This window comes from Perkinsus marinus (genome assembly GCF_000006405.1).
Source record: "Perkinsus marinus ATCC 50983 genomic scaffold scf_1104296955874, whole genome shotgun sequence".
Taxonomy (NCBI): domain Eukaryota; phylum Perkinsozoa; order Perkinsida; family Perkinsidae; genus Perkinsus; species Perkinsus marinus.
Window position 1 is genome coordinate 253,504 of NW_003207677.1, and position 27,161 is coordinate 280,664.

Genomic DNA, 27,161 nt, shown 5'->3' on the forward strand with positions numbered 1-27,161 from the left:
GAGTTACAACCACTTGAGCAGCCATAACAGCAAGTGCCATAGCCTCTTTGTTATCCAATCTAGCAGCCTGGAAGATAGTTGTTTGATAAAATATAACGGAATTGATACCGGAGAACTGCTGGAGAACTTGCAAAGCAATACCAATGAACAACTGCATCTTGCATTGGCCAAGCGCACTGGAAGCCCACGAAGCACTCTCCTTCCAGGTGTTCTTTGCGTTCTTAGCATTATGGGCAGCTAATATCTCATAAGCCTTCACTTCTTCCATGATCTCAGGATCATCTTCAACTGACTCATAACCTCTCAGTTTCAATAGAACCATCTTGGCATCGTCAACACGACTATGCTGAGCCAACCAACGAGGAGATTCCGGAACGAAGAACATACAGACACCCAATAGAGCACTGGGAATCAAATAAATCCAACTCACAGTACGCCACTGACAGAAGGTGCCGTCGGTAGCATTGGGATCAATAGAGCCGGCATCAGTTCTGAAAGCCATCCCAAGAGCATAGGCGAGAAGGACACCGATTGTGATGGAAAGCTGGTTGCACGCTCCCAAAGCCCCACGAATAGCCGTGGGAGAAACCTCACCGATGTAGGTTGGAGACACGACGGACTCAACACCAACAACGAAACCGACCAGAACACGAGCGAACAGCAGCTGCCATGAAGTGTGGGCCAATGCCTGCCACGCGTAGATCAAAACGAAGCAAGGAGAGCACAACAACAAAGTCCGTTTCCTGCCGAACTTCTCAATGAAGGGACCCCCCAATAGGATAGCACCACCCATAGCGCCCAAGTTAACCAGAGACCCAAACAACGAACCTTCTGTAGATGTGTCAAACACATACAAATGGTCATCGGGACCAACCTGGATAAGGACACCATCGGCAGTGGTAACATGATTCTTCATGGTATCAATAGTCTGACCAGTGAAACCCAAAGTTAGACCAAACATGAGTGGACCTAGTAAACATGCAGCCACAGAGAGTACTGCACAGATGTATCTCATTGACTATTAAAACATCAATGAATCTGAACAAATGAACCTTAGAGTACAACATAAACATCGACTCCATGCTCGCTAATTCGCTCGCATAACTAGTGAGTATCCTGATCGGCACAGATTTCTGCGGATTGTGTCCTGGTTGAGTTATAGGCAGCTCTATCCGGTTTTCTCTAGAAGAATGGATATGCCGTGCTAGGACCAACAGAGGAATCTCAGGAATCCAAGAAGACGTCCCTTCTCTCGACGGATGAGAGCACGTTCGACTTGCACAATGTGAAATTGCGTATCCACGTAGGTTACAATTCAAATATGTCACAATCAAAATTGGCAGTGAGAGTCCAATTATGTCACTGCCAAAATATACCACAACTAAGACTCATTCCATCTTGGTTGTGATAAGTTGGGATAGTGACAAATTTGGATCAACACGGCTAACGTGGAGTGTAGCAGTGGAGCAACGACCGGCCCGATGAATAGGATGCCAGTGATGCCTTCATGATGGGAATCTCAGCCGAGACGGAAATCACTGTGAGGACCCTTCGGCATTTCCAGGCCGAGCTGGTGCGTCTGTCACTATGCATGTGGTGGTCGGAAACCCATAGACGCTGAGGTTTGGAGAGGCATACGTGACACTGAAGCCCGGAAAATGAGGATTCACTGCGAGCCTCGCAGCGCGAGGCCAGATTCACGTATGCAGGACCCGTGCATGGATACAACAAAAGGATAGGAGCCCAGCAGCATTCAACCCCCAAATGTAACCGCTCCAAGCCTCTCAACATCAAGGACAGGGCGGGAAGAGAAGACGTTTACTCACCACATACCTGATGGTCGACACCTTCCGTCATGCTGCGATTAGCCTGCTAGCCAAAACGCAAGTACTACAAAGTACAAAATGAATTCACGCATGCCATACACACACACTTGTGCGATTATGTCTTCTGAGAAGGTATCTCAGCCAAGTGCTTCCCCTCAAGGAAGTCTAGGTGTATATCGCTCTACGAATCGTAGACTACGATAGAACAATGGACTGGTGTCAACGACTCCTTCTACTGTGCTTCACCCGCCAAGCTGTAGACTCGCAGCGAAGTCACGGCAGCTAGCAGCGCGACTTTGTGCGGGACAACACTCACTCACCCCAGGACATTCATTCACTCGTGAGATAGTCACCTGGCCAGTGTATGACTGCGAGATTCTGATAGACAACTTGATGCACTATTTCCAATCCTTCCCAGCAGACCAGAAAGCGGGTCAAAGAAACTGCGCTCATGATTCGTATAAAGCCGAATTTGATCTGAGGCGCAACTTGCGCGCAAGTGCTTCAATCAACTAACCGGTTCCTCACACAGCACCTACATGCTCGCATTAATCTCATGTGATCATTTACGTATTTCTAGTGGACGGTCGTCAGACAGACGCATCACGATCCGGTTCCCATGGGGCTCCGGTTCGCGAGTTTCGACATCCTGAAGTTTGCGCTCCTCAAATCAGCGAGATACTAAACTACCATCTTACTCACCGATGGTTACCTGCTGCGTCGAAAATGCAGTCGGGAGACTCTAAACCGTGTGGAAGTCGACCGTTGCGAGGTAGTTCAGTCGATAATTTACGGTTCATCCTACTAAATTAGCTGTATAGCGCCCAATTGACGCCAATGGAATGTGTTCATCTGAGGGCCTCTATCGCCTTGAGATGGAGGAGTTCGCGTTCCCGAACGCCATATCTTTGCTTATCGCACGGACCGGACAGAACAGTGTTCTGAGAACACTCACTATACCGTTACATACTGTACTCTCTGCGATGAGTTGTTCGGCCAGCTCGTCAACCACCGTCGAACGCACACGTATAGTGACTCATCAACGCGGAATCGACAATACTGGAAGCTAAACTGAAAAGACTGATCGAATGTCAGCACAAAATGTCCACAACGCTGCTTACTCTAGCGTATAAAAATATAGCATATCGCTGTTTACGATATAGGTTCAACAACTCTATCGATGGGAGACTACTGTTGGAGTAGTAATCAAGTGGAAATGGAGCATGTACCCGGTGAGGTCGATGCGACTATGCCATCGCGAGGTACGCCTCCGGGAAACGACTCCTCCATTCGGGGCAACTACGCCAGTACAAGATACGCTCTCGTGCGATCGATTCCTCTAGTCAGGACGACTATGCCATTACAAGGTGTGCCTTCGTGAGATCGATTTCTTCAATCGGGGCGACTATGCCATAACGAGATATGCCTTCGTGAGATCGATTTCTCTATTCGGGCCAGTTATGCCATAACGAGACATGCCTTCGTAAGATCGATTTCGTCATTCGGGGTGACTATGCCATTACGAGATATGCCTTCGTGAGATCGATTTCATCATCCGGGGTGACTATGCCATCACGAGATATGCATTCGTGAGAGCGGCTCCTCTATTTGGGGCGACTATGCCATTACGAGACATGCCTTCGTGAGATCGATTCCGTCATTCGGGGCGACTATGCCATTACAAGGTGTGCCTTCGTGAGATCGATTTAGTCATCCGGGGCGACTATGCCATTACGAGATATGCCTTCGTGAGATCGATTCCGTCATTCGGGGCGACTATGCCATTACAAGGTGTGCCTTCGTGAGATCGATTTCGTCATCCGGGGCGACTATGCCATTACGAGATATGCCTTGGTGAGATCGATTCCGTCATTCGGGGCGACTATGCCATTACAAGGTGTGCCTTCGTGAGATCGATTTCGTCATCCGGGGCGACTATGCCATTACGAGATATGCCTTCGTGAGATCGATTCCGTCATTCGGGGCGACTATGCCATTACAAGGTGTGCCTTCGTGAGATCGATCTCGTCATCCGGGGCGACTATTCCATTACGAGATATGCCTTCGTGAGATCGATTTCTTCAATCGGGGCGACTATGCCATAACGAGATATGCCTTCGTGAGATCGATTTCTCTATTCGGGCCAGCTATGCCATAACGAGACATGCCTTCGTAAGATCGATTTCGTCATTCGGGGTGACTATGCCATTACGAGATATGCCTTCGTGAGATCGATTTCATCATCCGGGGTGTGGGGTTGCGATGAGGACGACGGCGCCGACATTGGCTAACGCGAGGCAGAGGAGAAGAAGGGAAACTTGAGCCAAGATGGCTACGGTTAGTGACAAATGAACTATAGCTACCTCGAAGTAATCATGCTCTAAGTTCCGCTATGTGGCTGCGTACTACTAGAGAAAGCGCACGCCCTAAACCCTTACAGCTTTCTCCCCCTTCGTGAGCGGCCATAACGTGAGGTACTCCCCTGTATAGCCTCTAAAAAATGCCGCTCGTGATCTCTCTTAGATCTTCTCGGAGTTGTAGTAGCAGTACCATTCTGGGATTCTGTGGTCCCGTCAATAAGTAAAGGATAAGACATATGATCTTCTCCCCCTTTATGGGGTGCGTCATCAAGAACCTTGGAGTCAGGGTTTCCCTCACCGTGAGCTAACGGCTCTTCATCGCTGAAACCTGAATCTCCGGTAGGGTGATCTTCCTCCACATGGGGATCATCCTCATCATGAGTAAAGAATCGGCGCAGATTTTTAGCGTGAACGATCATCGGCGCCCCACCATCGACCGGCTTGACAGAATAACATTGTTTACCTTTAGCACCAATAATTTCATACTTCTCATCTCGAACATATTGACCCAACTTTGGGTTCCGGTCTTTGGTAATAAGAACAATATCTCCAGCCTCCAATGGCTGAGTACCAGTGCTCTTCTTGCTGCTCTCCACTGCAGCGTGTTGTCTCCTATCCAACCAGAACTCTCGGAAAATTCCAAGCATATGGTCACGTCTCTTGATACGGCGACGGCAATCAGCTATCACCTGAGCGTTGTGCAGCGGGTCCGAGGGAAGGAATTTCGGACGTAATCGTTCCCATTCTTCGGCTGCATTATCATCAGCGGTCAAGAGGCGAGCAATCGGTAGCTTAGGCGAGTATCCATAGACCAACTCGAAAGGAGACGGAGCACCATCCTTTGGGGTAGAATTGTTAATACGATTAGCAGCAATACATAGCATAAGTTCCCAATCCGGCATCTTGGCATTTTGTAGCATAGAGCGTAGGCAGCGTCCTAGTACTTTGTGCTTCACCTCATAGAATCCTCCAAGATGAGGACTCCTGCTTGGCAGGACTTCATGTCGCATAGCATTCATCAATAATAGTGACGAGAACCCTGGATGGCGACAGAACTGACTTCCCTGATCTGTTATGATCAGATCCGTCACATTTCCCCATTGCCACACGATAACCTTCTCGACTTCCGTCACAACAGTACTGCCTCGACAATCGGGTATTAATCGAAAGCAGGTGAAGCCGGTATAGCGGCATACAAAGGTGACCACGTACCAAGGTGGCTCCGTCTTTGCCGTAGCTGCCATCCCTACCCTTGGAGATCGCATTGGACCATATAGATCGATCCCCACGGTCCGAAATGGACCAGAAGGAACACCAATGCCTCCCGTTTCTTCTGCAATATCCGATGGTCTTACCACCGAGCGTTGGCATGGTTCGCAAGCATTGACGGTTTGTTTGATGATCTTCTTCATTCCCGGACACCATGCCACTTCAGCGATCTTGTGTGATACTTCATAGAATGCTGCATGCGCTGCTTGATGGTGTGCAGCCTCAGCAATCTCTGACATAAGGCGCCTCGGCACCACAACTTGGGTCAAGACTTTTCGCCCTTCTCCACTCTTGAGGAGAATCCGACGACATAACAGATTTTGCTTGTTGAGAAATAATCGGTAGACGAATCCAGTCGCCTTTTCTCCTAGCGACGGGTCAGAATTGAGTGCCTCTCTGGCACGATTCGTTTCAGCATCACGAACTTGTTCGTAACGTAGCCACTGCAATCGTGAACCATTGCAGTTATCCGGCGACTTGTCATCAGCTGCAGCACTTTGTCCTGCTGTGGACCTCCATGCGCCAAATATTTGTTGTAACCCCACGAATCTCCTATAACTGGGTACAATAAAGCATGACCACCCAAGAAGGTCATTCCCGATACCATAATCGCAAGCACCTAGATTCTGCGATGACTCTACCGTGACTCCATTATCCGAGTCACTAGACGTCTCGCCTGTAGGCTCTACCGCGATCGGGGCGATCATTTCCCCCTCTGGTTTTTCCACGGGAATACATATGGTCATTTCCGGAGCTCGTGATAACATATCCGCATGAATATTTTTCGCTGCTATAACGTGACATATTTCTAGTCGTATAGACCGGCGTCGCCAATCGAAATTCAAATCAATAATCATATTCCGGAGTCGCAGAATAGCTTGCTTCTCCAATGCCTTGCTCCCAGATGTCAAGGCCCACGGATCACTTTGTTTTTGTGTGACACGTGAATCAGTGCCCACTCTGATTGATCTCAGATGTGGCATCAATACCAATAGAGTATCCAATCGTCGAATACACATTGCCAATCCATATAGTTCTTTACGATTGCAATGCCATACATCTTGCTTCTTATTGAAGCCCTTCGCCTCAGAATACACTATCGCTGATGAATTGTAGATATTACCAGTCCCATCTACCAGACCACGATCCACCACCACGAATCCATAACCCACTTTGGACGCATCAGTGCGTACTTCAATATCGGTGATGCTTCCATATATTCTCAGATTCTCATCTTCTGCAGAGCTTGCCTTCCAATAGAACTTCGCGCAGTCGAAGTGCTTTGACAAGAGATTGCATACATGGGAATCCTGGCAAGGACTATCCCAGTCTGCCCATCCACCACTCAAACGTCGGAGAGTGTCAGCATGAGCTCTCGCTAAGGTCTCACAGAATCCACCTGTCAGTGCTAGGAATACTCCAGCTGCACTGAAGATCTGCCTTTTGGTATATGGGTGATGCAGCTCCCTTTCTACAACTGGTCTCTTCATCGTCAGCTTAGGGATATCTGCATCAAATGACCAATATGCACCAAGCCATCGAATGGGAGAGTCTGCTGACCAGAGGGCACGCTTCTCACTACTGCAGTTGAAGCCACAACGGGACCATAAGCAATCGTAAAGTGATTCTGTAAAGGCGATTTCGTCAGAAGAACCAACAAAAAGATAATCATCCATAACGAGAATAATGCGAGCCATACCACGACAAGCCATCTCGGATCTGTCGGCATCATAGTCATTGGGGAACGGATGCGAGGATTCTATTACAGAAGGCTCTTCAATAACTTGATCGATGTGTACATAAATCGCATCAATCTTCTCTTCTTCTGCTACCGATCTCATTTCTGACCGTTGATCAGATGCCTGCTCATACACATTTCGCAATTGTTCGTTTTCAGCCGAATCCCCTGCGAACTTCAAAGTAATATTCAAGCAGCACATAGCTGATCGCCCTAGTAGAATCCCTCGGCTCGATCCCTTCACCACGATAAAAGGTAAATAGAACCACTCACCAGTCTTCCTCTCCAATTGCACTGGAACGATAACTTCCTGATGAGATACTTCTTCTGCTGCACCAGCATACGATAATTTCACGGGTGTCTTCAACTCTCTTAAACACGCATCATTCGATGCAATCAGCTGGGACGCTACTGCGTCTGCCATTAGTGATGACGCTGCGCCACTATCAAGTAGCACATCTGCCTCGAACTCGGCATGCTGGCCGAACTTGCATGCTAGCTTCGGAACTGGATCATCGGCTCCAATCGCATACACTCCTCGAACTTCTCCCACGAATACTTCCACACTCCCAGTTGGCTGTGCTGATTTCCCAGGCGACCCAGGGCCCTTGGGTTTCTGGGCTTCGCCAGCAACACCAGAAGTCGATACAGTAGAAGGACTTCGCCCACCATTACGTGAGAGATCAGGACAATTCCTCTTGAAATGGCCAGCCTTCCCACAATTATAGCAATAGACGTTCGATAGATTGGCCGATATCGCATTCCCTTTACCGAATTGTCGATCGACATTCTCCTGTCGACCACCGTCACGAGCTTGCGGTTTCCCATTCTCTGGAAATCGTGGCCGTGCTCCACCACCCTTCCGTCCGATCACAGTATCTCGACCCTGCTGATACTCCGAGTCGAAAAATTCTGCCGAATCCACAATCGATTCTAATTTCTTCTCGTAGATTTTTGGACCGTAGCGACTCTTTATTTTAGCGAGAAGTCCCGGCGGAATGCCATCGAGAAATCGCTGCCGCAACTCGCCCTCACTTACGTTGCACTTCCCTGGCAGTGCTACTGCCATGCTCTTAAGCCGTGACATAAACGATACCACCGACTCGTTGCTCTGCTTCTTGGCCTGCTGGAACTGCTGCCTCGCCCGACCGTGGGACCAAACGGATCCATACTCCTCCTGTAGTCGTTGTAAAAGATAATCCAACGGCTCGGTGCCTTCGGGTATCTCCTTGGTCAAGCACGTATGGGCGTAGGTACGTTCAGCACCACAGAGGTTACGTAAGGCGTAATAACACGCACGACGACCCCTCAGAGCATATGAGGAACATGCCAGACGAATACGATACTGCCAGGTATCATACGATACAACACCCAGTTTTGCCAGACCCCATTCGCCACCATCAATCAATGGTAGATCTTTTATATTGACACGATCGTCATTCTTTTCCTGGGCGCTCGAAACATTCACCGTCGAAGGCGCGATGCTCATCGCCGACTGTGAACGTTCATTGCAAGTAGCCAATACTTTGATAAACCCATCAAATAAGATAGCCGCTTCGTCTATCGTCGTCAGCTTCAAGATGGTTTTGATTATACGAGTAGATAAGACTCCCGCTAGTTCCCTAGCGCCATCAGCATAATCCAATCCTGCGTCATCCACACAGAAAAGTATCTCCCCGTAGATAAGGGGGAATATGCGATCAATTTCATCTTTGATCAGTTCAGCTGCGCCAGGGGCTCGAATAACCTCGTTCCAATTCTCTGGAACATGACCACCGTAATACTGTGCCAACAGAGTAGCCCCCTTCCGTATAACAGTACCGATACGAGATTTGTTGACTCCCGGCCCTTCTAGAATCTGGTCCACAACCCCGTGGACTACCGGGATTACCTCCTCTACCGTTGGCCTCTCCGGTGCGGTTGCAGACATCGCAGAGTCCCACCGAGATCGCCATGGAATGTGGGGTTGCGATGAGGACGACGGCGCCGACATTGGCTAACGCGAGGCAGAGGAGAAGAAGGGAAACTTGAGCCAAGATGGCTACGGTTAGTGACAAATGAACTATAGCTACCTCGAAGTAATCATGCTCTAAGTTCCGCTATGTGGCTGCGTACTACTAGAGAAAGCGCACGCCCTAAACCCTTACAGGGGTGACTATGCCATTACGAGATATGCATTCGTGAGAGTGGCTCCTCTATTTGGGGCGACTATGCCTTACAAGGTGTGCCTTCGTGAGATCGATTTCGTCATCCGGGGCGACTATGCCATTACGAGATATGCCTTCGTGAGATCGATTTCGTCATCCGGGGTGACTATGCCATTACGAGATATGCCTTCGTGAGATCGATTTCTCCATCCGCGGCGACTCATTTCATCGATACAACCCAAGGAACTTCGATTTTGACGGATTGGTGAGATCGACTCGGCTGTTGGTCACCAAGGTCGTTCAGGCCCTGAACTTCAGGGACACTGGTCTTCTCGAGATAATCTCGCGACGGCATGACATCTCGACATGCATTTGAGATGAAATTTTCTGGTATGCTAAGCGATTCAACTCTGTGGTGCTGTGATTTACCAACGCGTGTCGTTCTAAACAGTCTGGGATCATCGTCGATGACTTGGAGTTCACAACAATGGCTCATAGTCCAGAGTCGAGAGGTTGAAAATGATAAAATGCTAGGAGGCATCCATCGGAATTATGCCGATAAAAGGTGAACAAACTGATATTTCAAGAACATTTTTTATAATTTCCAGCGTTGTAGTCAATTCAACTCAAACTGCTAATTAACGAGCTACATCTACGTCTGCGTGTTCGCGTATCACTCATCAGTACTAATCATGTACAGGAATTCATCATCAGGAAGCAGCTCACTGATAGCAGAGATACGTTTAAGCAAGACGTTGGCAACAATTGAGATTAAACAACTCGCTGTGAAGCAACTCGAGAGGTGAAGGCATCGTAGACTTGCTGGATTGGTATATTAGAACCCGCTGGGGGAAAAGTAGTAGATGGTCCGCAGAATCAGTAGATTTACAGCAAAAGGAGCAGCAATGGCAACGCTTGAGCGAAAGCAGAATGAGCATCCGGCAGCGCAACTCCCTTGATGAGACGTCACAAAACAGGGGAGAGGAGGTGGGATCTAAGTATCGCAGCACTTGACATGTCATGTCGGACTTGATCAATGTCAATGTACAAGAAAAGCATTGTTGTCTCGGTAAAGGTGTTGAAAGGATTTTGTAGATAGCTGACGTAGCTTCAGCACCACGGGAGATGACGTGTAATCAGTCACTGAATGAACATGTAAGTCACATGTTTGATCATTGACGTCACCTGATGTGACGTAGCGCCTGCGAGAAATCACCTCACTGGGATCTTTAGATATTTGCCAAGATTCTCACAGTGAAGGCATTATAACATATTCCTATGGAACCTATACAGCTCTATGATAGCGAAGCTACAATCGTTAGAATCACTTGGTAGACAAAATTCTCTTCAATTCCGATTTAACTTCGAACTATACATCAAGTGCCCATGTGAGAGGGATCTGCGCTGACGTATTGCCTATGCGTATAGCGTTGCTGGTGTGCGTCTGTATCCGACTGTCGATTGACATCAATAAAGTGAGCCGATCAGTATCTAACGTCTACCTGTAATCGACTGACTTCAAAGACACTGTAATGGAGATTGTGTGTGAGCACGCAAGAACCGACTTTATCATCAAATAAGTTAGAGCTGGTAAGCGATCTGCAACTTACTAACTGAAGAATGAGAGTAACAACTGAGAGGATTCTCCTATATACACACGACTACATAACCCGATCTGAACTAGCAACTCATTCAGTCGGTCCATGCTGCTCGATGACTCTTCTTATGAACAAAACATGCATTAACGACGATATCTTCACCCTTAAAAACTTGATTTAATAACACAGCAAGAACACCTCGGTAGCCTTGTAACTTATCCAATGACAAGTTGGAAGTAGATCTCAAGAAGTCTCTCGGAACAACCCTATGATATGAAAAATACCTTTAGTCGCCCGTTAACGGAATTATAGAATGACTACACGTACACTATCTTAACGGAGAACAGTCCAGTATTTAACATACTTGAAGAGAAAATAAACTCTCCTTAAAAAAGAAATTATTGAGATCGTTATGTAGCAGCTCTACCTCAGTGCCCATACTATACTCACCGCGAACAAACAGCCTTCTCGACATCTACATTGACGGAAGCGCCAACAGTCTTAGCCTTGCTACCATATTTTCTACTGAAGTAATGTTGAATCTCTTCGAAGGTCTTGCCTTTCGTCTCTGGAACAACCAACAGAACAAAGATGACCATCACAAGACAAACAACGGCGAAACTCCAGAAGACACCCTGGTATGTTATAGCCTTGCTATAGGCATCTAAGAACATGGTGATTATCCAAGAACAGAACCAGTTAGCGCCAGTGGCAATAGATGCGGAAAGACCTCTCACTTCATTGGGGAAGATCTCAGCCATGATCAACCATGGGATGGCACCAACACCAATGGAGAAGGAAGCAATGTACAAGAAGGCGGAGAAGATGGCCAACCAGCTGACGTTGATGTCATTAACATCATAAAGGAGGAAGAATACACCCAGTAGAATAGCTGCTACACACATACCAGTAGCACCCGCTACCAAAAGAACTCTTCTTCCCGCCATATCCATGATGATGCAAGCAATTAGAGTTACAGCCACTTGAGCAGCCATAACAGCAAGTGCCATAGCCTCTTTGTTATCCAATCTAGCAGCCTGGAAGATAGTTGTTTGATAAAATATAACGGAATTGATACCGGAGAACTGCTGGAGGACTTGCAAAGCAATACCAATGAGCAACTGCATCTTGCATTGGCCAAGCACACTGAAAGCCCAGGAAGCACTCTCCTTCGAGGTGTTCTTAGCATTATGGGCAGTTGATATCTCATAAGCCTTCACTTCTTCCATAATCTCAGGATCCTCCTCAACTGACGTAGAACCTCTAAGTCTTAATAGAACCATCTTGGCATCGTCAGCACGACTATGCTGAGCCAACCAACGAGGAGATTCCGGAACGAAGAACATGCAAATACCCAATAGAGCACTGGGAATCAAATAAATCCAGCTCACAGTACGCCACTGACAGAAGGTGCTGTCAGTAGCATTGGGATCAGTAGAGCCGGCATCAGTTCTGAAAGCCACCCCAAGAACATAGGCGAGGAGAATACCGATTGTGATGGAAAGCTGGTTGCACGCTCCCAAAGCCCCACGAATAGCCGTGGGAGAAACCTCACCGATGTAGGTGGGAGCCACGACGGACTCAACACCAACAACGAAACCGACCAGAACACGAGCGAACAGCAACTGCCATGAAGTGTGGGCCAATGCCTGCCACGCGTAGATCAAAACGAAGCAAGGAGAGCACAACAACAAAGTCCATTTCCTTCCAAACCTCTCGACGAAGGGACCTCCCAATAGGATAGCACCACCCATAGCGCCCAAGTTAACCAGAGACCCAAACAACGAACCTTCTGTAGATGTATCAAACACATACAAATGGTCATCGGGACCAACCTGGATAAGGACACCATCGGCAGTGGTAACATGATTCTGCATGGTATCAATAGTCTGACCAGTGAAACCCAAAGTTAGACCAAACATGAGTGGACCTAGTAAACATGCAGCCACAGAGAGTACTGCACAGAGGTATCTCATTGACTATCAAAACATTAACGAACCTGAACAAATGAACCTTAGAGCACAACATAAACATCGACTCCATGCTCGCTAATTCGCTTGCATAACTAGTGAGTATCCTGATCGGCACAGATTTCTGCGCATTGTGTCCTGGTTGAGTTATAGGCAGCTCTATCCGGTTTTCTCTAGAAGAATGGATATGCCGTGCTAGGACCAACAGAGGAATCTCGGAGAACCCAAGAAGACGTCCCTTCTCTCGATGGGTGAGAGCACGTTCGACTTGCATAATCCGAAACTGCGTATCCACGTAGGTTACAATTCAAATATGTCACAATCAAAATTGGCAGCGTGAGTCTAATTATGTCACTGCCAAAATATACAACAACTAAGACTCATTCCATCTTGGTCGTGATAAATTGGGATCGTGACAAATTTGGATCAACACGGCTAACGTGGAGTGTAGCATAATAGGATGATGATATCTTATGTACAGCAACGACCGAGCCGATGATTGGGATGCCAGTGATACCTTCATGATGGGAATCTCAGCCGAGATGGAAATCACTGTGAGGACCCTTCGGCATTTCCAGGCCGAGCTGGTGCGTCTGTCACTATGTATGCGGTGGTCGAAAACCCATAGACGCTGAGGTTGGGAGAGGCATACGTGACACTGAAGCCCGCAAAATGAGGATTCACTGCGAGCCTCGCAGCTCGAAGCCAGATTCACGTATGCAGGACCCGTGCATGGATACAGCAAAAGGATAGGAGCCCAACAGCATTCAACCCCCAAATGTAACCGCTCCAAGCCTCTCAACATCAAGAAAAGGGCGGAAAGAGAAGACGTTTATCCACTACATACCTGATGATCGACACCTTCCGTCATGCTGCGATTAGCCTGCTAGCCAAACCGCAAGTACTACAAAGTACAAAATGAATTCACGCATGCCATGCACACACACTTGTGCGATTATGTCTTCTGAGAGGGTATCTCAGCCAAGTGCTTCCCCTCAAGGAAGTCTAGGAGTATATTGCTCTACGAATCGTAGACTACGATAGAACAACGGACTGGTGTCAACGACTCCTTCTACTGTGCTTCACCCGCCAAGCTGTAGACTCGCAGCGAGGTCACGGCAGTTAGCAGCGCGACTTTGTGCGGGACAACTCTCACTCACCCCAGGACATTCATTCACTCGTGAGATAGTCACCTGGCCAGTGTATGACTGCGAGATCCTGATAGATAACTTGATACACTACTTCCAATCCTTCCCAGCAGACCAGAAGGCGGGTCAGAGAAAGTGCGCTCATCATTCGTATAAAGTCGAATTTGATCTGAGACGCAACTTGCGCGCAAGTGCTTCAATCAACTAACGGGTTCCTCACACAGCACCTACATGCTCGCATTAATCTCATGTGATCATTTACGTATTTCTAGTGGACGGTCGTCAGACAGACGCATCACGGTCCGGTTCCCATGGGGCTCCGGTTCGCGAGTTTCGACATCCTGAAGTTTGCGCTCCTCAAATCAGCGAGATACTAAACGACCATCTAACTCACCGATGTTAACCTGTTGCGTCGAAAATGCAGTCGAGAGACTCTAAACCGTGTGGAAGTCGACCGTTGCGAGGTAGTTCAGTCGATAATTAAATTATCATAATTTACGGTTCATCCTACTAAATCAGCTGTATAGCGCCCAATTGAGGCCAATGGAATGTGTTCATCTGAGGACCTCTATCGCCCTAAGGTGGAGGAGTTCGCGTTCCCGAACGCCATATTTTTCCTTGTCGCACCGACCGGACAGAGCACTAACTATACCGTTATATACTGTACCCTCTTCGATGAGTTGTTTGGCGAGCTCGTCAACCACCGTCAAACGCACACGTATAGTGACTCATCAACGCGGAATCGACAATACTGGAAGCTAAACTGAAAAGACTGATCGAATGTCAGCACAAAATGAGGAAGTGTCGTCTAAACAGAATTTCTTCCACAACGCTGCTTACTCTAGCGTAGAAAAATATAGCATATCGCTGCTCACGATATAGGTTCAACAACTCCATCGATGGTAGACTACTGTTGGAGTAGTAATCAAGGGAAAACGGAGCATGTACCCGGTGAGGTCGATGCGACTATGATATCGCGAGGTACGCCTCCGTGAAACGACTCCTCCATTCGGGGCAACTATGCCAGTACAAGATACGTTCTCGTGCGATCGATTCCTCTAGTCAGGACGACTATGCCATTACAAGGTGTGCCTTCGTGAGATCGATTTCTACTCGGGGCGACTATGCCATAACGAGATATGCCTTCGTGAGATCGATTTCGTCATCCGGGGCGACTCATTTCATCGATACACCAAAGGAACTTCGATTTTGACGGATTGGTGAGATCGACTCGGCTGTTGGTCACCACTTATTCCATTCGAGTAGATATGATAGGACTCCAGCTCGATGGGTCATCTGTTAGACGAAGCCCATATCGCAACAGTTCAAGGTCGTTCAGGCCCTGAACTTCAGGGACACTGGTCTTATCGAGATAATCTCGCGACGGCATGACATCTCGACTTGCATTTGAGATGAAATTTTCTGGTATGCTAAGCGATTCAACTCTGTGGTGCTGTAATTTACCAACGCGTGTCGTTCTAAACAGTCTGGGATCATCGTCCATGTCTTGGAGTTCACAACAATGGCTCATAGTCCAGAGTCGAGAGGTTGAAAATGATAAAATGCTAGGAGGCATCCATCGGAATTATGCCGATAAAAGGTGAACAAACTGATATTTCAAGAACATTTTTTATAATTTCCAGCATTGAAGTCAATTCAATTCAAACTGTTAATTAACGAGCTACATCTACATCTGCGTGTTCGCGTATCACTCATCAGTACTAATCATGTACAGGAATTCATTATCAGGAAGCAGCTCACTGATAGCAGAAATACGTTTAAGCAAGACGTTGGCAACAATTGAGATTAAATAACTCGCTGTCGGAGAGGTGAAGGCATCGTAGACTTGCTGGATTGGTATATTAGAACCCGCTGGGGGGAAAGTAGTAGATGCCATCTACTAGATGGTCCGCAGAATCAGTAGATTTACAGCAAAAGGAGCAGCAATGGTAACGCTTGAGCGAAAGCAGAATGAGCATCCATAAGGCAACGCACCCCCCTTGATGAGACATCACAAAACAGGGCTGCACACATCAATCCAAGCAGTTTTCGGTAATCCACGCAACCTCCCATAATCCAAGCAAATCCGCTCAATCCAAGCTATATGGTGCATGACAGAATGTGATTGGGGTAGTGACAAGTAAAAAAGGGCAAGCGAGCGAAGCGAGCTAGCCGAGGAAACCTCTTGGTGTCTTCTCTGTTCACATCTCTGTTTAACACTGTTTTAGCTTTTCTGCGGCGTCCGCCGAGTACTTCACTAATTCTATTGACCGTTTACGCCTTTCCCCTTTCCCTACTCAATGACCTTGACGAATCGTCTATTGTTTCACGTATATATGTGCACTAACTTGTGATGACATCGTGAACCTTTTGGGGAGCAATCACAACGATACTATCTGCTCGACTACTTGCCCTAGTGATCTCTGAGCTTCGCGAGACTTCGGGCGAACCTATCGCAATTCGGGCCGAAACGTCAAGACAAACCATAATATGGTAAGTGAAGCAGTACTCACAAGAACAAGCATATGTGCAAAGTATACTAATCTATGTGAGTTAATCTAAGTAGGGGAAAGGAAGTGGGATCTAGTATCGCAGCACTTGACACGTCATGTCGGACTTGATCAATGTCAATCTACAAGAAAAGCATTGTTGTCTCGGGAAAGGTGTTGAAAGGATTTTGTAGATAGCTGACGTAGCTCCAGCACCACGGGAGATGCTGTGTAATCAGTCACTGAATGAACATGTAAGTCACATGTTTGATCATTGACGTCACCTGATGAGAGGTAGCGCCTGCGAGAAATTAGCTCACTGGGATCTTTAGATATTTGCCAAGATTCTCACAGTGAAGGCCTTTAACGCCTGGCGTATAACATATTCCTATGGAACCTATACAGCTCTCTGATAGCGAAGCTACAATCGTTAGAATTACTCGGTAGACAAAATTCTCTTCAATTCCGATTCAGCTTTGAACTATACATGAAGCGCCCATGTGAGAGGGATCTGCGCTGACGTACTGCCTATGCGTATAGCGTTGCTGGTGTGCTTCTGTATCCGACTGTCGATTGAAATCAATAAAGTGAGCCGATCAGTATCTAACGTCTACCTGTAACCGACTGACTTCAAATACACTGTAATGGAGATTGTGTGTGAGCACGCAAGAACCGACTTTATCATCAAATAAGTTACAGCTGGTAAGCGATCTGCAACTTACTAACTTGAGAATGAGAGTAACAACTGAGAGAATTCTCCTATATACACACGACTACATAACTCGATCTGAACAAGCAACTTAACGACGATATCTCCACCCATCAAAACTTGATTAACTAACACAGCAAGAACACCTCGGTAGCCTTGTAACTTATCCAATGACAAGTTGGGAGTAGATCTCAAGAAGTCTCTCGGAACAACCTTATAATATGAAAAATACCTTTGGTCGCCCGTTAACGGATTTATAGAATGATTACACGTACACTATCTTAACGGAGAACAGTCCATATTCAACATACTTGAAGAGAAAATAAACTATCCTTAAAGGAGAAATTATTCAAATCGTTATGTAGCAGCACTACCTCAGTGCCGATACCTTACTCACTGCGAACAAACAGCCTTCTCGACATCTACATTGACGGGAGCTTCAACAGCCTCACCATTTCTTCTACTGAAGTAATGTCGAATCTCTTCGAAGGTCTTGCCTTTTGTCTCTGGAACAACCAACAGAACAAAGATGACCGTCACAAGACAAACAACGGCGAAACTCCAGAAGACACCCTGGTAGGTTATAGCCTCTCCATAGTCATCTAAGAACATGGTGACTATCCAAGAACAGATAAAGTGAACGCCAGTGGCGATAGATGCAGAGAGACCCCTCACTTCATTGGGGAAGATCTCAGCCATGATCAACCATGAGATGGCACCAACACCAATGGAGTAGGAAGCAATGTACAAGAAGGCAGAGAAGATGGCCAACCAACTGACGCTGTTATCATTAACATCATCAAGGAAGAAGAATACACCCAGTAGAATAGCTCCTACACACATACCAGTAGCACCCGCTACCAAAAGAACTCTTCTTCCCGCCATATCCATGATGATGCAAGCAATTAGAGTTACAACCACTTGAGCAGCCATAACAGCAAGTGCCATAGCCTCTTTGTTATCTAATCCAGCAGCCTGGAAGATAGTTGTTTGATAAAATATAACGCCATTGATACCGGAGAACTGCTGAAGGACTTGCAAAGCAATACCAATGAACAACTGCATCTTGCATTGTCCAAGCGCACTGAAAGCCCAAGAGGCACTCTCCTTCCAGGTGTTCTTTGCGTTCTTAGCATGATGGGCAGCTGATATCTCATAAGCCTTCACTTCTTCCATGATCTCAGGATCCTCTTCAACTGACTCATAACCTCTCAGTTTCAATAGAACCTTCTTGGCATCGTCAGCACGACTATGCTCAGCTAACCAACGAGGAGATTCCGGAACGAAGAATATGCAGACACCCAATAGTGCACTGGGAATCAAATAAATCCAACTCACAGTACGCCACTGACAGAAGGTGCTGTCGGTAGCATTGGGATCAATAGAGCCGGCATCAGTTCTGAAAGCCATCCCAAGAGCATAGGCGAGAAGGACACCGATTGTGATGGAAAGCTGGTTGCACGCTCCCAAAGCCCCTCGAATAGCCGTGGGAGAAACCTCACCGATGTAGGTGGGAGCCACGACGGACTCAACACCAACAACGAAACCGACCAAAACACGAACGAGCAGCAACTGCCATGAAGTGTGGGCCAATGCCTGCCACGCGTAGATCAAAACGAAGCAAGGAGAGCACAACAACAAAGTCCGTTTCCTGCCGAACTTCTCACTGAAGGGACCCCCCAATAGGATAGCACCACCCATAGCGCCCAAGTTAACCAGAGACCCAAACAACGAACCTTCTGTAGATGTATCAAACACATACAAATGGTCATCGGGACCAACCTGGATAAGGACACCATCGGCAGTGGTAACATGATTCTGCATGGTATCAATAGTCTGACCAGTGAAACCCAAAGTTAGACCAAACATGAGTGGACCTAGTAAACATGCAGCCACAGAGAGTACTGCACAGAGGTATCTCATTGACTATTAAAACATCAATGAATCTGAACAAATGAACCTTAGAGTACAACATAAACATCGACTCCATGCTCGCTAATTCGCTTGCATAACTACTGAGTATCCTGATCGGCACAGATTTCTGCGGACTGTGTCCTGGTTGGGTTATAGGCAGCTCTATCCGGTTTTGTCTACAAGAATGGATATGCCGTGCTAGGACCAACAGAGGAATCTCGGAGAATCCAAGAAGACGTCCCTTCTCTCGATGGATGAGAGCACGTTCGACTTGCAGAATCCAAAACTGCGTATCCACGTAGGTGACAATTCAAATATGTCACAACCAAGATTGGCAATGCGGGTCCAATTATATGTCACTTCCAAAGCATACTACAGCTAAAGACTCATCCAATCTTGGTTGTGATAAATTGGGATAGTGACAAGTTTGGATCAACACGGCTAATGTGGAGTGTAGCATAATAGGATGATGACATCTTATGTACAGCAACGACCGATGGTTAGGATGCCAGCGATGCCCTCATGATGAGAGTCTCAGCCGAGATGGAAATCAATGTGAGGACCCTTCGGCGTTACCAGGCCGAGCTGGTGCGTCTGTCACTATGCATGCGGTGGTCGGAAACCCATAGACACTGACGTGACACTGAAGCCCACAAAATGAAGATTCACTGCGAGCCTCGCAGCGCGAGGCCAGATTCACGTATGCAGACCCCGTGCATGGTTACAACAAAGGGATACAAGCCCAACAGCATTTAACCCCTAAATGTCACCGCTCCGAGTATCTCAACATCAAGAGAAGGGCGGTAAGGGAAGACGTTTATTCACCACATACCTGATGATCAACACCTCCCATCACGCTGCGATTAGCCTGCTGGCCGAACCGCAAGTACTACAGAGTACAAAATGAATTCACGCATGCCATGCACACACACTTGTGCAATTATGTCTTCTGAGAGAGTATCTCAGCCAAGTGCTTCCCCCTCAAAGAAGCCTAGGAGTATATTGCTCTACGATAGAATAACGGACTGGTGTCAACGACTGCTTCTACTGCGTTTCACCCGCCAAGTCATCGTTTCCCTATTTCTAACAGTATTTCGGTATATACTCCACCCTTCTTCGATTAACTAACACAAATAATCGTTCGAGTTGACTTGAACTTCTTTTTGGTAGGAAGTAGGAACAGTATAATCAACCGCTGAGGAAAACCTGGGCGACTCTAAAATAAAACCGAGAACACACAAACAAAGACAAAGCGAAATAGAGTTGATAGAATACATATCATGTTATAAAGTTCAAGAGCAGCATCTCAGTTATAAATACGACTGGCGCTCGCAAATCACTGATACATCGATGAAAGGGAGCTTCCATCGTGACTGAGACAGAACTCTCATGGTTCATAGAGCAGCATCACTGTTGAAATTCCACGTCTTTGTAGCCTAGTTGTTTGTCGGAATCACTTTGTCATCCGCAGCAACTACTGGGTTCGTGTGGGATGCGGTCTTCTTCTTACCGAAGCAATCGCAATTCACAACCTTGCCGCTGTTGAAGTGCTCCTGGATCACTTCAAAGGACCTTCCCTTAGTCTCGGGCACGAATACCAATACGAAGACAGCCAAGACCATGCACATGAAGGCAAAACTCCAGAAGACGCCTTGATAAGTGATTGCTTGCCTGTAGTCATCCAAGAACATAGTGACGATCCAAGAGAAGAACCAGTTGACAGCGGTAGCAATAGACGCAGAAAGACCTCTCACTTCATTAGGGAAGATCTCAGCCATGATCAACCATGGGATGGCACCAACACCAATGGAGAAGGAAGCAATATACAAGAAGGCGGAGAAGATGGCCAACCACGCAATATCATTATCATCGATATCTTGCTCGAAGAAGAAAACACCCAATAAAATAGCAGCTATACACATACCAACTGCGCCCAATACGAGCAGGAATCTTCTACCGGCCATATCCATTACAATACAAGCAATGAACGTGACAATGACTTGCACTGCCATGACGGCAAGAGCCATGGACTCCTTACCATTCAAACCAGCTGCCTGGAAAATAGTTGTCTGATAAAAGATGACAGCGTTGATACCCGACAACTGCTGTAGAATTTGCAGAACCACACCAATGAAAAGTTGCATTTTACACTTTCCCAGAGCATGCCAGGACCATTCGGCGGTCTCCTTCCAGTTACTCTTCGCGTTCTTACTATTTTGTTCAGCTTCAGCTTCATAAGCCTTCACCTCCTCCATGATCTCGGGATCTTCCTCGACCGTTTTAGAACCACGTAGTCTCAGCAGAACCCTAGTGGCAGCATCAGCACGATTATGCTCAGCCAACCAACGAGGGGATTCCGGGACGAAAAACATACATATACCAAGGAGAGCACTGGGAATCAGATAGATCCAACACACATCACGCCATTGACAGAAAGTGCTCGAATCAGCATTAGGATCAGTCGAACCAGAGTCCGTCCTGAATCCCAGACCAAGGGCGTAGGCAATAAGAATACCGATAGTAATAGACAACTGGTTACAGGCACCCAAGGCACCACGAATCTTAGTCGGGGATACCTCGCCAATATACGTGGGAGTTACAACAGACTCCACACCAACAACGAAACCAATGAGCACACGCTCAAATAACAGTTGCCACGCAGTATGTGCCAATGCCTGCCATACGTAACACAGCAAGAAACAGGGAGAGCATCCCAAAAGAACCCACTTCCTGCCGAACTTCTCGATGAACGGTCCACCCAGAAGAATAGCACCTCCCATAGCACCAAGATTAACTAGTGAACCGAACAAAGAACCCAGTTGAGAGTTGTCGAAGACATATAGGTGATCATCGGGGCCCACTTGAATAGGAGTACCATCAGACGTAGTAACACTATTTTGCATGGTATCAATGGTCTGACCAGTGAACCCCAGAGTGAGACCGAACATAAGAGGTCCGAGGCATGAAGCAGCCACGGAAAGGCACGCACAGAGATATTTCATTTTGGACGGGCCAAACTTAAAAAAACCTTGAGCAAAAGGAATGAAAACCATAATCACTAATCAAGCTTCTACCAATGTTATAAACCGACACCCAAAACCATAGCAAAAAACTTCGTAAACTGACGCACTAACACAGAATAACAATTCTTCGACGACGATCTCATTCTAGCATAACTTAGATCATCGAGCAAGGCCTAAAAATCACAATCAAGCCGCCATCAATTGTAACGTACCGGAAGACTTACACTGTGTGAGTAACGCGTAGCTGCAAATCCTAGCTAGCATATCCATCAGCTTCGTGAATCTTAGTGGGAGATTCCTGTGCAAAATGTCCCGTATCACACAGCCTTGGGCGATGATAGTTGATGTGAGAATTTTCCGGTGAGTTTTCCGAGACTGTTGTTCCGAGACATAGTATTTACTTGTTCCAATTCTAGGAGGTACTTACTTAATCCTATCCAGCCATTCCAAGGTTAGAAAAATTTACAAATTCGGGAGCTGAAAAACTCTATCTTGTGTCTTGATTAAACTCATCGTGAAGTGACCATCTCATCATGCGATTCGGCGCGTGACCCGAAGGAACAAAATACAGTGCAGCTGATTATAGTGAATCCTGGAAACAGTAAAGGGTTAGTGAAACTGATCTTGTTACAAACCGTTATAATCGTCCATTGAAATCAGTGAAGAACAGCAAATAGGTTCTCCATTCTCTCGTGCTTATCGAGTCTCATCTATGACTCCATACACTTATTTGTTGAATTGTTCGGTGGCAGTTGGTGCGGATCAGAACCTTCTGGGAAGGAGCCAGCAATATCACTTGGGCATTGAAAAGCACCCGGGACTTCTGGACCACCAACGTCACGCGTTGATCATTACGCCAACTTCACATGGATACAACAATCACATTTTAAGCGGTTCTCAAGTAAGTCTCTTCCACATGGCACTAACTTGAGCTCATTCCACCTATGACATACTCAAAACTCAACAACCCTGCGATTCAATGTAGATTCTAGACAGTCGATTGTAGAGCGATACTCCTTCACCAGGAAAAAAGCCTGCCTAACAGTAACGATAGGTAGATGAATAAAATTATCTCACTTTGTAATCGGTATAAAAGTAGACAGCAAGAACAACGTGATGCAGCCTTAATCACCAGAATGAAGAAGATAAAGCTATAAATTGTGATTAGATAAACTTAGGTAACCTGAGGGTAGTAGTTGCTATAAGGATGTTAAGGTAAGGAAAATTCGATTGCATAAGATGCACTCTACTGAACAAATTGAACAAGAATCCGGATAGACTATATCTGCTACCCACAAATTCTACCATACAACAGTAATTGCTTGGTTATATGACCCAAGCACAAGAAACTAATGAATTACACAGCCTCATCCACCTTTTGCAGGCTGGATGAAGGAGAACCTTCAGTAGAGACTTTCATGTCGGTGTTATCACTGGAGGCTTCGACAGGCTGCTGATCCTTGTCGTCGCTGTCCATGGGCTTTTGACGGGTTCTGCGCTTCTCCAACCACTGGCAGTTTATTATATGACCCTCATCAAAGTAAGCCTGGATCACTTCGAATGATCGGCCCTTAGTCTCCGGGATGAACAACAGGACGAAGACAACCAAGACAAAACACATGAAGGCAAAACTCCAGAAGACTCCTTGATAGGTAATCGCCTCCCTGTAGTCATCCAAGAACATGGTGACGATCCAAGAAAAGAACCAATTCGTAGCGCTCGCGATAGAACTTGCAAGACCTCTCACCTCATTGGGGAAAATTTCGGACATGATCAACCACGGAATGGCACCAACACCAATAGAGAAGGATGCGATATACAAGAAGGCAGCGAACAGAGCCAACCACGCAATATCATTATCATCGATATCTTGCTCGAAGAAGAAGACACCCAATAAAATAGCAGCTATACACATACCAACTGCTCCCAATACGAGCAGGAATCTTCTACCAGCCATATCCATAACAATACAAGCAATGAACGTGACAATGACTTGCACTGCCATGACGGCAAGAGCCATGGACTCCTTATTATCCAACCCTGCAGCCTGGAAGATAGTAGTTTGATAGAAAATAACAGCGTTAATACCAGATAGCTGCTGTAACACTTGCAGAATAACTCCGATAAATAGCTGCATCTTAGCACGACCCAACGCGTGATAAGACCAAATGGCGGTATCCTTCCAGGTACCCTTAACGTTCTTGGCATTCTGCTCAGCCTCGGCCTCGTAAGCCTTAACCTCTTCCATAATCTCGGGATCCTCCTCAACTGTTTTAGAACCACGGAGTCTTAACAAAACCCTCGTGGCAGCATCGGCATGGTTATGCTCAGCCAACCAACGAGGGGATTCAGGGACAAAGAATACACAAATACCAAGGAGGGCACTGGGTATCAGATAGATCCAACTCACATCACGCCACTGACAGAACGTACTCGAGTTAGCGTTTGGATCAGTAGAGCCTGCATCCGTTCTGAACCCCATACCAAGGGCGTAGGCGATAAGAATACCGATAGTAATAGACAACTGGTTACAGGCACCCAAGGCACCACGAATCTTAGTCGGGGATACCTCGCCAATATACGTGGGAGTTACAACAGACTCCACACCAACAACGAAACCAACGAGCACACGCTCGAACAACAGCTGCCAAGAAGTATGAGCTAATGATTGCCATACGTAACAGAGTAAGAAACAGGGGGAGCACCCGAACAGAACCCACTTCCTGCCAAACTTCTCAATGAGAGGACCACCCAACAGTATAGCACCTCCCATGGCACCGAGGTTGACTAATGAACCGAATAGAGAACCTTCAGTAGTGTTACCGAATACCCAAAGGTGATCATCGGGGCCAACTTGAATAGGTGTACCATCACTCATCGTGACTCCATTTTGCATAGTATCAATCGTTTGACCAGTGAAGCCAGAAGTCAAACCGAACATCAATGGTCCAAAAAGGGACGCGCCCACGGAGATGATAGCACAAACATACTTCATAGCGAACGGAAGAAAATTGAAAAAAAACTGAGCACGAGAAGATACGTATTGCCCTATGAATATCAGCGATACACCAACAGACCAACTCCTATCAGCGAAAGAAGCCAGTAGCTAAAACCACTCGTGAAAACCGACGAACCAACACACTACACGAAACCCACCCAGAGCCCGAGGAACGATATTTCACACTAATGAAACCTGTACATCCTAGTCAATGGAATTCACCATAACTAACTAAGATTGCAGATAATGCGGAGCAAGTGGCACAAACTTTGGAATATTAGCTGGTAGATACGTTACTCTCTATGATACGGACTTCTTCAGCTCGAAGAATCTTAGGGGAAGGATTCTTGTGTCGAATGTCTCCTATCACTCAGCTCCAACTGATACAAGTCAACTCGACTTTATTCAATGAGGTTTCCTGTCTCGTAAGTCTACCAGGATTTTTTCAGTGCTATATGTTATGCATCAACTATCTTCATAAGCTCCGTCTGACAAGGAAGGTGCAATCGGATTATATAAGGTAGGTCATATCAACCTCTGATCTTTAGGATCGGTTTGAAGTCCTTTCCGCGAGGTCATTTCAGGGTATGTCCAAGATGACTTCGGCATTTTGTGGAAGCAAAGATCGGCACTTTGTGGAGGCAAATATCGACATTGATACTGTTACAGGAGGTAAGTGCCGATTGGGCAATACTTGGAACTCAATAACAACTCTTCTGTTCAATATGTATTTTGGACTAGAATGATGTTCGTTTACCTGGAATATACTCCACTCAATCGTAACGATGCGTTGATAAATAAAGATCATTCCTGTATGTAATCCTTGTAAGCTAACAGCGAAAACTAGAAGCAGCCGATCAAATTCCGATACTCGAAACAACGGAGATAACAAAGATACAAACTATGATTGAATAAACTTCGGTACGTAATAAGAATGAATGAATGGATATGTTGCCACCTGAATAGTAAGTTCAAGCCTTCGATGAATCGTGACTCTTCTCAAGGTCTTCTACGACGCCCAGACGAAAGGTCACGAGGAAGCTTCGATATGGAGATCAACCCTTACCTAGCTCGTGGCTGGTGGGCGCTCCAGCAAGACGTCGGATTCCCTGGCTCTACAAGGGAATACATCACAATGTAATGTATTTCTTTGTAGAGCCTGTGATGCTCACAGTGTCCCCGGGATGAAAAACTTCTTATAGACTACCTGCATCGATAACTATGACCTTCGCATAGAGCAAAGTACGCCGTACGACCGACGCCTAAAGCTTCGCTCCTTCTAGAGGTAGCAACACCAGATTCACCGATACCAACCGACCTTGTATGATTACTGATCTCGAGATGCCTCTTCAGCGAGGTTATGATCAGGGTGGCTGAAAATGGAAAGAATCGGCGACCTCATCGCCTTTGCCAAGGTCTTAGGATCGGAGCTGAGCTCTACTATCGCCCATGACAAGAGCTGTCGGCGAAACTGGGCAACTTGAGATGGTATAGGTTTGCATGCGTAGAAGTCTGTAATGCGAAGTGTTTGACCGATCCCAATAGTGGGAGACCGCTTCCACTTCTCAGGCGGACTTACGTTTGATGTAGTAGACCAGGTGTTCGAGCGACGCCGTTTGGTAGACGCGCTAGGCAATTCTTGAAGTAGGCCACGTTGGGTAGTGTATAGTTTTTCTGGCTCCAGAGCAAACTTAGCAGCCGAACCATGTGTTAATTCTTCATCGTCAATAGGGGTTGCCCGAAAGGCGCCAAGAGGAGTTCTTCCAATAAACTTAGTGGATACCACTGGGCTTTCATGTGCGGGCTCATGTTCTGGCGTGGCGCTTCTATTTTGAGGAACCTGTAAAACAGCTCAATCTAGGCACATTTGTTTCGCGATCCGCGACTATTCTCACTACATAAGTGTCGACGTGCATTTTGCTCTTTTGGTTTGTACTTCTGTCGCCGGGACGCTTTTGCCGCGAACGCCGCC

General features: G+C 46.7%; 6 protein-coding genes across 6 annotated transcripts; all 6 read right to left on the reverse strand.

Annotated features, from left to right (window-relative positions):
- Pmar_PMAR020454 (hexose transporter, putative) lies at positions 1–994 on the reverse strand (the record flags this gene model as incomplete). The annotated part of the gene is made up of 1 exon (XM_002775431.1): positions 1–994. A coding segment is annotated over exon 1 (961 nt), but the record flags the coding sequence as incomplete, so codon positions are not given.
- A 3,266-nt stretch (positions 995–4,260) lies between these two features.
- Pmar_PMAR020455 (gag/pol/env polyprotein, putative) lies at positions 4,261–9,123 on the reverse strand (the record flags this gene model as incomplete). The annotated part of the gene is made up of 1 exon (XM_002775432.1): positions 4,261–9,123. One exon carries the CDS (start codon positions 9,121–9,123, stop codon positions 4,261–4,263), a length of 4,863 nt encoding a protein of 1,620 aa, XP_002775478.1.
- Positions 9,124–10,935: 1,812 nt separating this feature from the next.
- On the reverse strand, positions 10,936–12,939 carry Pmar_PMAR020456 (hexose transporter, putative). The gene has a single exon (XM_002775433.1). It carries the CDS (start codon positions 12,912–12,914, stop codon positions 11,385–11,387), a length of 1,530 nt encoding a protein of 509 aa, XP_002775479.1. The 5' UTR covers positions 12,915–12,939; the 3' UTR covers positions 10,936–11,384.
- Positions 12,940–17,432: 4,493 nt separating this feature from the next.
- Positions 17,433–19,175, reverse strand: Pmar_PMAR020457 (glucose transport protein, putative). Its single transcript, XM_002775434.1, has one exon. It carries the CDS (start codon positions 19,121–19,123, stop codon positions 17,648–17,650), a length of 1,476 nt encoding a protein of 491 aa, XP_002775480.1. The 5' UTR covers positions 19,124–19,175; the 3' UTR covers positions 17,433–17,647.
- Positions 19,176–20,604: 1,429 nt separating this feature from the next.
- Positions 20,605–22,170, reverse strand: Pmar_PMAR020458 (facilitative glucose transporter, putative; the record flags this gene model as incomplete). The annotated part of the gene is made up of 1 exon (XM_002775435.1): positions 20,605–22,170. One exon carries the CDS (start codon positions 22,168–22,170, stop codon positions 20,605–20,607), a length of 1,566 nt encoding a protein of 521 aa, XP_002775481.1.
- A 1,378-nt stretch (positions 22,171–23,548) lies between these two features.
- Pmar_PMAR020459 (myo-inositol transporter, putative) lies at positions 23,549–25,186 on the reverse strand (the record flags this gene model as incomplete). Its single annotated transcript, XM_002775436.1, has 1 exon — positions 23,549–25,186. One exon carries the CDS (start codon positions 25,184–25,186, stop codon positions 23,549–23,551), a length of 1,638 nt encoding a protein of 545 aa, XP_002775482.1.
- Between the last annotated feature and the right edge of the window lie 1,975 nt (positions 25,187–27,161).

Excerpts from the sequence above, each read along its gene's own strand:
- Pmar_PMAR020456 (XM_002775433.1), bottom strand. The coding sequence starts at position 12,914 with ATGAGATACCTCTGTGCAGTACTCTCTGTGGCTGCATGTTTACTAGGT.
- Pmar_PMAR020457 (XM_002775434.1), bottom strand. The coding sequence starts at position 19,123 with ATGTTTGGTCTAACTTTGGGTTTCACTGGTCAGACTATTGATACCATG.